At 44.7% G+C, this 11,858-nt stretch overlaps 1 protein-coding gene across 1 annotated transcript in view; it reads left to right on the top strand.

Moving 5' to 3' along the window:
* The window catches only part of LOC109297659 (programmed cell death 1 ligand 1-like), a 32,446-nt gene that overhangs the window by 7,351 nt on the left and 13,237 nt on the right, over positions 1 to 11,858 (top strand). Inside the window, exons 2-4 of the mRNA XM_019517618.1 lie at positions 7,242 to 7,310; positions 8,529 to 8,882; positions 11,137 to 11,430. Of these exons, the coding sequence (XP_019373163.1) occupies positions 7,256 to 7,310; positions 8,529 to 8,882; positions 11,137 to 11,430 (703 nt within the window). The 5' untranslated portion in view covers positions 7,242 to 7,255. The remainder of the gene's footprint in view (positions 1 to 7,241; positions 7,311 to 8,528; positions 8,883 to 11,136; positions 11,431 to 11,858) is intronic.

Here is an 11,858-nt window from a genome sequence, read left to right as displayed (position 1 = left end):
CCTAGTGATATCCCTGTGACATAACTGGATCCTGCTGTTAAAAACAAACAAACAAACAAATAGATTTTTAAGGAATTTTGCACAAGTAAGGAATGCAGAACTAAGCTTTTAAATTGTCACAGCCTTGAAGGCAAAAATGTTTTCACCTGTAATTCAGCAATTCTGCACGTGTAGATTTTTTTATTTTTGCCAAGAACCCTCTCCATCTATAGCAATGATAACTTTGAAAGATTTCATAAAGGACTGCGTTTCCTAAATGTTGATTAAAAATACCATGGGTCTTTTGTTCAGAAATATCATGAGGCAAAAGGACTAAGATATCTGTGTCTGGGAAATGTATTACTAAACACAGAACTCTGGTAAAGGTCACACATTTAGTGTATGTGGGTTGTATGAATAAAATATTTAATTTTCTTGAAAAGGAAAGTTTAGGCTGGGATTTTCCCAGGAGTTAGGGTGAATGTTGAACATAGAACTTTCCACAGAACAGTCTTTATGGCTGTAAGGAGCTGTAACTGTCAGTAGCAGGAAAACAACCCACTTCAATGCAAAAGCAGTTAACAAAAGGAAATTAAACTCATGACTACGGGGTTATACGTGTTCCATGACACAAAGGCTTTCTCTACCCTTCCCCACTCCCTCACAACTTCCACTGCTTTCTAATCAGTAACTGTTAGGAAATATCAAAAAAGAGAGGGTGTATGCAAAATAACCAGGAAGAGTTACCATTGAAAAAAATAAGAGCAAATTGTTTTGTCTCATGTCAAATACAGAAACAGCCCTGGGAGCAGGGACTCCATCTCCCAGGTGTATGCCCCGATCACTAGGTTACAGAGTCAGGCACCTAGAGACAGGTAGTTGTTCTTTGTGTAATACATATTCAAAGAAATAAACATGGGGAAGCAAAACGTGCCTACCCACCATATGTCTATGTAGGACTTCTCTGAAATGGTATCTCTCAGGAGGATGTTTTTCTTAAGACCTTGTTAATTGCTTGCAGCAGAGAGGGTAAAAATTTTATACTGCTTGCAACTCTCTCAACTATATGCATGTTTCTGAGAATAAGGGGGCATATTTTGCCTTTAAGTTCACGCAACTCCCTCAGGAATCTGCAGAGATGTACATGCAGCATCTAGCACGTTTTAGGGAAAACAGACTTCATGTGTTACTCCTGATCTCAGATAAAGAATGCCATATATTAGTAGAAGCAACTCACATAGGCAGTGCTGTCTCCTGTTTAGTCTCACACAAATCTACCCACTCAGCCACAGAGGTACTTTCAGATTACTCAGTGCTTATATGTGTACATTCAAATGGCTTTTAACTTGTTTGACCTTCTTATGCTCCCACCCTTCATTGTAACAAAGTTTAATTTCACCTCTTTTGTTCCATGACATTTATGCTGATGTGAAATAGGGTAGGTGAGGAGCAGAGAGATACTTTCAGCAGTGTTTAAGGTATCAAATCACATTTAAAAGTGGTTTACAAGAACTGCTGCACACCTAAAAGCTAATGAACATTAAGAAATTTTGGCAGATGTTGACTTGCAGGGTATTTGGGATTAAAGTTAGTCCCAAATCCCTGGAGCCCTGCCATGTGCCCCTGTGGTCACTGTGGGAGCTGCAACCTCCAGCCACATGGCTGCCAGCCCTTGGCACCCATGTAGAAGCCAGAGCCAGCTGCCAGCATCTAGCAGCCATCTGGGAAACTGACCCCTGGCCAGCCCCTTCCTTGCAGAGGAGCTGCATGCCCACCACAGGGAAAGCATGTGGCAGCTTGCCTACCCTGCCTCCGCACCAGGGCTGCTCCAGCCTCTGCCAGTGATGCTTAGTTCCATGCTGCTCCAGCCCAGCCCCTACCAATGACAACCAGCACCCTATGCTGCTGCTGGCCATGGTGCTGGCCCTGCTGGCTCCAAGCCCCAGGACACCTGCCAGCGGTGCTTAAACCTTGATGTCCTCCCCACAAGAAGTGTCAGTGAGAACATACATCTGTTCCTAAATAGGAAATAGCCTAGTGTTCATAGCATTCAGCTGGGATGTGTACGATACCCAGAGAAGGATTTGAACCTGGGGCTACTACATCTCAGGTGAGTGCTCATACACTTAGACCATATACATATATGCATTGCAAGTATTACTATGACATTGTTCCCTCTGTTGGGGCTTCAGCCTCCCTGGCCTCCACCACTTCAATTTTGCTAGGTCTTCTAGCTTAGGCCCACTGTGCCTGACCTGGCTTTGAGGCACTATCTCCAATCTATCACTTTTGGTCAGCATGCACCTGACCCCTGCCTGCTGGGCCTCTGCCCCCTTTGTGGCTGCACCCCTTGGGTGCTTGGCCCCTCGCCTTGTCTGGCTGCTGTCTTGAACTCTGTCCACTCCAGGCTCAAGAACTGCTCAGTCCTTAGGCCTGCCCCTGGAAGGGCTCAAAGCTACCATTGTGCCTCTTGGGCACTAATAGGATCTCCATAAACCTCCCCTACAGCCCCAACTCAAACTGCCAATATAAAAAGTAATGTAAACATAAGCCCCCAGGCTATAACATATATAAACCCTGGCGGCAGCGCTACCCACGGCCACAGCCAAATTTTGGGGATCCGGGGGTGCCAATAGGTCTTGGTCTACTCCCACTCTGTCTACAGGCTGAGAGCACCACTCATGGGAGTGCTCTGCTGTGGTCCTCTCTGCACCCGACCACACACACACAATAACTATTTACAATAATTTATTATTTACAATAAGAACTGAGAGATTGACAAATTCAACATCCCATAAATAACAAACAAAATATTTTCAATAAGCTCAATAATAATCTACACCAGCAGATAAAGCAAATACTTATAATTATGTTATCAACTTTAACACTCAGGCAACTCAGGTGTGGCTGCTCTGGAGACCAGGGTTTCTTCCCTTTTCCAGTCTTTCCTGGGTGCCTGCCTGAGTCCCTCACACCATTCCCCAGACACTTCCCAAGGCCGCTAGCTCCCCTGTGTTTGGCACCTGGAGTGTCACTTCTCAGCTGTACTTTATTGAGCTCTCTGCTGGAGCTCCCCCACAGCCACAATTCCCTGCTGCTTTCTCCAGCTCTCCCAGAAAACCTCCTCTAGCAACCCCCATCCCTGATTCCCTCCAGTGAGAGTGGGGAGGGGAACCCATTTACACAACCCCTGCTCCTTCAGTAAAGAATACCAGGCAATCCTGGGTGCACATTAGCTGGTGGCTCCTCTGCCCTCAGTAGCAGCTCACTCTGTCAATTGTTCTGCCAGTCATCCTCTCAGAAGCAACTATCCTGGCAACAGCCCGCTCAGGAGCAGCCCTTCTCCCTACAGCTTCAGCTCCCATCTCCTTACCTAGTCTTCCCTGTTTGTTCCAGGGCTTCCTGCCCTGAAGTTACAGCTGTCCAATCACGTGCATGCATTCTGTGTGCACAGCCTGCTGCAAATCCTCCTCCCAAGACTGGAAACACCCTGACTGAGCTTGCCAGCTCTGAGGAAACCCTTCAGCACCTTTACACATGCATCACAACAGTGAAAGCAGCCCTCTGCCCATTTAAGAGAGCAAACCTTCCTTTACCCTTGAGCTGTCATTCCTCCCAGCCTGGCTGCTTGTGAGCTCCCTGAGCCTCAGTGTTTCTGCAGGCAGCAAAGCAATCCGAGCAGTGTCCCTGAGCAAGGTATCCAGGTTGTAGATGTATTGGCCTAGAGGCAAAAGGAATCAAAACTTGTGGAGGAGATGATATCTTTTATTAGACCAACCAGATATTTGCAAACAAATTATTTTATTTATTTGCAAGCTTTCAGGCGCACACACCCTTCATCAGGCATAGGAGAGAGAAAAGATTGTAAAAGTTCTAGATAGAAATGAAAATTCATATTTCTCCTGGACAGGAGCTTCTAACTCTGCAGCTAGCAGGGCTGGACTGGCTTTCCAGCCCAAGCCCCAAGCCTACCTACTGCCTGGGCTGGGTACAGGTGCTTGCTAATTGTCTCATTCACTTGTTGCCCAGGCAGCCTGACCCTGGTGCATCCTGCCCAGCCTGCAGAACTCCCTTGTTGGGCTGCTTCTTCTCTTAAAGAAACAGACAGCCCCCAGGCTCTGTTACAGATGCCTTAGATTGTCTCTGCCTAGCCTATAGATCAGGCCTCCTTTTCTTATAAGCTCTAGCTTCCTTGATTTCTCTTGATCCTTAGCACTTTCATGCTGGAGCCCTGTGTGGGAGGAAACAAGGAGTTTGATTCCAAGGAATCCAAGCCTTTGACTGCACAATACTTTTGAAGCTCAGACATGTATTATCCCCATCATAATGGGTTGCTTAAATATCTTCTTAATCTGGACCTACAACTAGAGTGCCAAATGTTAAACAAGTTAATGGTAAAATTCTCAAACCAGGCATAATTATATTCATTAGGAGGTTGGATATTTACCATGGATATCTAATTTTCATGCAAAGGCTGAAATTATTTTTAGAAGGTAGTTTAACACAATCCTTACCAATTTGCATAGCAGTTTATAATGATGTGAAATTCAGGGACCTAAAAGTATAAGAGCAGAATCTAGGGTTCTGTATTCATGCAGAACTCTCATTGAAGATGAAGGGAATTTTGCCCAGGTGACTAAGGACTGCCAGATTTTGCCCTAGAGTAGGTGCACTTAGAAAAGATGTCCCTTTTCAGATGAAGTAAGCTTGTGCAACTGAATTTATTAGTCCCCTATCTTCCCACATAAGACTTCTAAAACTCAACCAAACTTAGAGTACTTTTTGCTGTGAGAGATGAGAAAATGAACTTATGCTTTTAGTTATAGTGAAGAAAAAAGATGAGGCAAGCATATGTTATGCCTGACCTGGTTCATTTTTTTCCGTTTTGCAAGGCAGCCATCCTGCAAGCGTGCATTTGTAATTCCTGCTCGAAACTGTGATGTAGAATGTGGGCTACAGCAGCGTTTCTCAACCCGTGGGTCACAACCCAAAAGTGAAAGAGTTCTGAACAAACTTTAAAAATGAAAGGAGAAAAACGTGGGAAACCAGGGCTTTTCCCTTGCAGGCTGGCAGAGTTCCAGCCTGCCAGGGGCTGTTTGGGGGGTCCCCATGCCCCACATGCACCCCTTGCCTCATACACCCACCTCTGGCCTCACACACTGGGGGGGCTGAGGCCTGGGGCAGGGGGAAGCAGGTTGGGAGTGAGGGGCACTGGGTTGGGACTGGCCATTGATGTTTACAAATGGGTCCCGATACAAAAAAAGTTGAGAACCACTAGACTACAGGGCTTGTTTCCATAAGCTTGAAAGAGGGCTGAGTCAGCATGGTAGTACCTAAAATGAGAGAAAACTGTAATCAAGATAACAGTTCAAGCAGACAGCAAAGAGATCAGATGCCCCTGGGGGCAGTCCAAGCTTTATTTCAGAACACTGTTCCTAACTTTACCTTCTGGGTGGCTTAGAGTCTCACTGATTCTCTTTTTCAGCTTTTCCAAAGAGTAAGCAAAAACTTATACTTGAGATAAAATTTCTGCTTGGCAAGTGGAAGGGTAGGCTCCCTCCCACTTGCCAAGCAGTTAAACTAGTTTGAGTTTCTTCTGCTCAAGGAATTGCCAATTCACCTGCCCCTTTAGGTTTCAGATTGGGATTCCTAGGTCCCAGGATATATAATTCCTTGCTGTATCAGTACCTCCAGGTATCTCAGATTTGCCTCCCAGTTATAGCTCTTGTCATTTGAAAGATTATCCTCTCGAGACTTGACATTTCTGGTAAGTGCTGCAGGATGGAGCCAGTTGTAACTCCTCCCTTCAAACCAGCCAAACAACCCCTTTCAGATTATCCACTGATGTTATCTGCATCTCTTGTTGCAAAGAGGCATTCATTTAAGTATGTTTCCTTTGTGCCAAGAATAGAAGAATAAACACTTTGTCTGTATATAAAACTGCATGAAGGTAAAGATTTAAGGCAGGGCTGTTAAACTTGTCCTGTGCCTTGTGTCAGATCCAGATCATGGTGCTCCTCATGTGCTAGATCCATGAGGCAAGCAGGAGAAGTGGTGGGGCGGTCAGCAGTGGAGGCAGTAGCAGTGGGGTCAGTAGTTACAGCAGTAGTGGAGTGGAGCAAGCAGTCAGGGACCAAGGGGCAGCAGCCCTGAGCAGCTGCAGCGCTCTCTTGATACAGCCCTTGCTCACCCCCTGCTACCAGCAGCCATGTCCAGTAGGGCCTTGGTTTCTGTAGCAGGCTTTGCCTCTTGTTAGCCCCATCTCCAAATTTCTTGGCCTGCCAGGAGCCCTGTTAGCTGGATCTGACCTGCAGGCTGTACATTTGACACCTTTGATTTATGCAGTGCTGCATTGCTTGAAGCTTACTTTACAGCTGATCAGATGGGAGTTTTTTGATTTAAGTAATGTGTCTTAGATCTAGCTCCAATGCTAATTACCATTACAAAATCAGTATTGTGCATGGATTTATTGAGGTCCTTTTGATATATAGACATGAGTGATGTTAACAGTTAAGACATACACATATCAGCATCAAACTGGATAACTACACATGAATTCTGGAATCAGTCACAATGTGAATGAGTTTATCTGATTATAATGTTCATGCAGCCTCCACCAAATAGTTTATACAAATGATTTTCATCCTGTGGGTTGTTTGTAAAGTATTCATTTTGGCCAGCCTCTGTTTCTTGCAACAGAGTGGTCTATTCCCTTAAGAAGGGGCAGCTAACCCTGTTAAGAAATTTCAGCTGTGGGACATTCTGCTAGGGAGGGAAAGAAGGAGGGAGAGAAATCTAAAAGCAAAAGAGTAGGTTTTCCCTAATGTTTGAGTAGGACAGTGTTTTGGTTACTGTTGCTGGAAACAGGCATATGTCAGGAGGAATAAAGACTAAGCCACCTCCTGCAAAAGGCAGCAGGACAAGCAATCCTGTGTGAAGTACTGTAATGGGCTTCTCTGCTTATCTTCATTTCTGAGAATAGCAATTTGAAATGCTGGGGAAACTAAAAGTGAAAGGGTTCTGAGGTGGTATACCGCCAATAGCTAGCCATTGGGAAATATGTATCTGCTAAAAATAGCAGATGTTCAAATACAACCAAAATAAAAATCTGGTGACCAGACTTGGGAAACCAGACATGGGACCAGAACAGTAAATTTGTCACTTCCTCAGTAGTTACGTATGCACTTAGGCTACATTCACCATGTAGTGATATGCTGGATACCATACAATAATAAATAACCATGAATTTTGTCTCATTTTAGGTTCTTCTTACAAGATGGAAAATAAATTGTTTTTGTGTATATTGGTATCCTCTTGGCATTTCCTAAATGGTAAGAAGCTAAAATGTTTAATTAGATTTTCTTTCTATGTGATGACACTGGCAGTTGTACCTCCTAAATTAGTTTTTCCGTAATCTGTAAGATAAGTGGTAGCCAACCTTTTTTGGCAGGCATGCCAAAATTTCAGCTTCCTCCAGGGAGGGAGGTGACCTTTTTGTGGTGGCCCTGCCCCCTGCTGCTGATTAGCCAAGGGGCCCACTGGCACCACTCCTTGCTGTTTATTGGCTGGGGAGGCGGCAGCTCCACCTGTCACCACTGATTGGCCATGGGGGTGGGGGGCGGGGGCTGCCCCTCACCAAGGGGATGTCCTATATTCTGAGGATGTGTCGGTGGCGACACTAGTGGTGACACCTGAGACCTCCTCTTGCAGCAACAACCTGTTCTCACTCTTTTACATTTGGCTGAAGGCTTGAGTCCATCCACCTCCATTCCATTGCCTTCCTTTACTGAGCACTTGGGCTTATGTGCCACACATAATATCTGCCCCTGCCACTTGTGGCCAGAGGCATAATGGGATACCTGAGCACCCTGGGCACCAGTGGAACATGTGGCAGCATCATTGGCTGTGCTGCCAGTGGCACGGCTCCTTTGAGGGTCAAAGCAGGATGCCCCAGTTGCCCTCCCTTTGTTACACTCCTGCTTGCGGCGTATGTGCCAAGGGTTGGCCATGCCTGTTCTGGGTCGGGGAGAGGGGGAGAAGATTCATTGCTTTATTCAGATGCAAATGTTAAGTGAAATGTGTGCTTGAATAGAGCTGGATTGAAATCTTTGGCAAGGATAGAATTTCTGTTTATCCACAAATCACCATGGACAGAGATAAGACCAGAAACCATATGCAGAACATTGCAAGTTTGTAGGCTCTAAATATCCAAGGAACTATGCTACATGTCTATAGTAATAGCTACAGAACTGCTGTCTGTTAAATCGTAACCCACATACAAACAGAGGATTGTCACAGTTTGCAGCAGCAGTGCAAACTTCCTCCATGCTGTTCTGAAATAGCAGCTCACTGTACACCCACACCTACTTTCTATGCGCAAAAATCCTTTGTGTGCACAGAGCAGATATCTGCGGGTGTAGACAACGAGTCAGTATTCGTTTGTATGAATTAGGTATGCATCAATCTACATACAACAATAGGAGAACCTACCCTTGAATATTACATTCACAATCAGAAAACAAAATTCACATCTGAATTCTGTTTTTCAGCTTTGTTCGTAGTCGACGTTCCCCAGACACTGTACGTTGTAGACTACGGGAGTAATGTGACCATGGAATGCAGGTTTCCAGTGAATGACCGCTTAGAGCTTAAAGATTTAAGTATCATTTGGGAGAAACAAGAACAAAACACAAAAGAGGTTTACAAACTTCATAAAGGGAATGAAGACTTTACAACCCAACACAGCGACTTCAGTGGAAGAATAAAATTGTTGCAAGAGAAACTGAAATTGGGACAGTCTTTGCTTCAGATTAGCAATGTAATGTTCACCGATGCAGGCAATTACCTCTGTCTCATTGGCTATAGAGGAGCTGATTACAAAAAGATCACCTTGAAAGTAAGGGGTAAGCATTTTACTGCAGATGTCTGTTTACTTACAAGTCTTCCTTCACTGACTTCAGCGGGGTGGCAACAGTGCCAAAGGGTGAAATTTTGTTCTTGATCACTAACTAGCATTTCCTAATTGTGTAAGATCACAGCTAACTACGTGCATTGTAAGCTCAAATACAGAGAAAAACTGCCTCCCACTCTTTCCTTCCTCACATATCCTTTATCTCAGCAGTTCTCTACTTCTTAGACTCAAAGTAACCCTTGAAAAATTCCAGCTCTTAATTTTCACTCAAAAATTAAGGTGACATATGGGAGGCAGAGGGGAAATATAGGCAATGTGTCAGGGTGGCATAAGGGGGCATGTGTCCATCCCAGATTTCTGTGCCCACAGCAGAGCATGGGACTGCAGCCTGGCTGGACTGATACAGGGCAGGAGCTCCCTCCTCAGCCCAGAGAGCAGGACCCGATGTAGCAGGGTGAAGCAGGGCAGGGAGGCTCGGTGCTGCTGCCGGGAGCAGTGCACCATCATGACCGCCAAAGTGAGGTGCCCTCTGCCCAAACAGCAGCAGCAGGAGGGCACAACTCCACACCCCCACCAACTGTGGCACTTTACCTTGGTGGCTATGGCAGTATAGCTGGCATGAGGTTCCCAATGGTGGCAGCATGGAGTTGTGTCCTCCTGCTGCTGCTGGGTGGGTGGGGGTGCCTCACCTTGGTGGACATGACAGTGTGGTGTTCCCTCCCAAACCAGATCCTGCCCTCTGGACCACAGAGGCAGCTCCTGTCTGGTGCCAATCTGGCTGGGCTGCAGCCCCATGCCCTGCTGTTGGCACAGATACTTGGCGGGGGGGCATGTGCCTCCCCATATACCCCGATGCATTGCCTATGGAATCACCTATGCCCAAACACCCCCAACCCCAAAAACACACCCCCTTCCCTGCACACTTGGGGGGAGGGGCAGGGGACAGTGAGTTGAGAGTGAGGAGCACCAGCAGGGCTATGGGGGTGGGGTTCTGTGGGTTGGAAGTAATGGGCACCAGCAGGGTGAGGGGGCTGCGGGTTGGGAATGATGGGTACCAGCAGGGCTTCGGGGTTAGGGGGCTGTGGGTTTGGAGTGAGGGGCAATGGTATGGGCAGGGGTAAGGCACTGGTATATCAGGGCTGCTTAGTGCTACAAAGCAACAGGGGGGTAAGCCACAGCTGGACCTAAATCCTGGTGAGTGAAGTGGGCAGGGGGAGCTCTGATTTTCCATGGTAAAAAACCCAAAATCAAACACCAAAATATATAGGTATTTAGAATTTATTTTATTATAGTAATTGAGGCACTGGTAGGCTTCCACATTGCTTTAAAATTGTAAATATATCAATAAAATGTTCGTGTTCAACTAATATATATACTGGAATTTCATTTTAATCAGGGTGGGAAATGCAGATTTGGGGAGTTTTCAATCAGAGAATTTTGGATTTTTTCATCGGAGGATTTTGGATTTTTTAACAGACAAAACCAGGATCCCTGATCATCTGTCAACCTCATTTTCATTCTGAGAAGCTATGAAATGCTTTTCACAAAACAATCAGGTATATATTGCAGGCAGGGCCTTGTAGCAATACACAAATAATTATTCAGTATCAAGAATCCAAAGTTAACTACACACTGTTCTCCACAAAAATATATTGGAAAATAGGCAAACAAAGGTGAATATTAGTACCACCTTGATGCACAGATACTTATGCAAGTAAATTCCCAAAAACCTGATTGACACTTTAAGTTAAATTGAGGCTTCAGATACAGGTATGGTGCAGAAAGACTAGTGTACTGTCTCTTGTGCTCAACATCAGGAATGGACTGCCTGATACTGCATAAATAGGATCGCTTCTAAAGCACTAGCAAAGCTGCCTAACCCCATATTTCCTTATGGGTGTAGCCTGTACATTGGGCTTCTAGTGCCTTAGATAGCAATGAGACAAATGAAGAATGATTCTGTGGAGGTGAGCAAAATGGGGCAAGCACCAGGCTGCAAGACGGATATGATTTTTAATAGATTTTGCAAAATGGTAATGAAAATAGATCAGTACAGGCACAAAACCTTCTTCTCCACCTTTAGTGTAATAAGCATGCAAACTATTCCTTGCCTATCAAAAAATATGGTAAATTGGCATGTAGACTTACACTTAAAAGACAGGCTCGGCAGAGAGAATGCCCCACTGAAAATAATAACAGGTGTTTCTTTTGGCTCTGTGACTGAAACAGATTTTTTATTTGTTTAGCTCCTTATAGAAACATAACCAAAAGAACTGTGCATATCCAAAATAGCAGAGGACACAAAGAAAAAGTGCTAACATGCAAGTCAGAAGGATATCCAAAGGCAGAAGTCATCTGGCAGAATGGAGACTACTATGATTTGAGTAACAAGGCAAATACAAGTTATGAGACTGGAACTAACCAACTGTACCATGTGACAAGTACCCTTACAATTGACACAAGGACTAATGAGACTTTTCGCTGCATATTTTGGAATAAACAGCTTCAAGAAAACACATCTGCTGTTTTTATCATATCCGGTAACATTTCTGAACTTAAGTATGATAATACATTCATTGTAAGGTACAGTCTGGGTGGACTCAACCACTATCTTTTTCCTAATCTAGACAACATCCTAAAGAAACATAACGTAGAAAGAAATGGGTATAGCTGAATTTTAGGCATGATGATTAGAGACTGTAATGGGTTTATTATGTTGGGTTTTTTTAATGAGGTCTGTATATCAGCTTCTTTTGTGGGACTGAGTAAGTCGGAGAACTGCTCTGCCTTGGTTTCCAATTGTGCAAATGAGAACAACATCTCACGGTACTTTTATAGACATTAATTTGGTCATGAATCAGCACTCTGAATAGGTAAAGTACTAACTATTGCTATTAGAATATTTTCGTACCATATTCATATTTCCAGTATACATCTGTAATTGGCAATACTGGTTTAGGGTTGGAAA

This window comes from Gavialis gangeticus, unplaced genomic scaffold (genome assembly GCF_001723915.1).
Source record: "Gavialis gangeticus isolate Ggan-Ray unplaced genomic scaffold, GavGan_comp1, whole genome shotgun sequence".
In the NCBI taxonomy this organism is placed as follows: domain Eukaryota; kingdom Metazoa; phylum Chordata; order Crocodylia; family Gavialidae; genus Gavialis; species Gavialis gangeticus.
The sequence above is the reverse complement of the archived record's forward strand: the minus strand, read 5'-3'. Positions and strand labels throughout refer to the sequence as shown.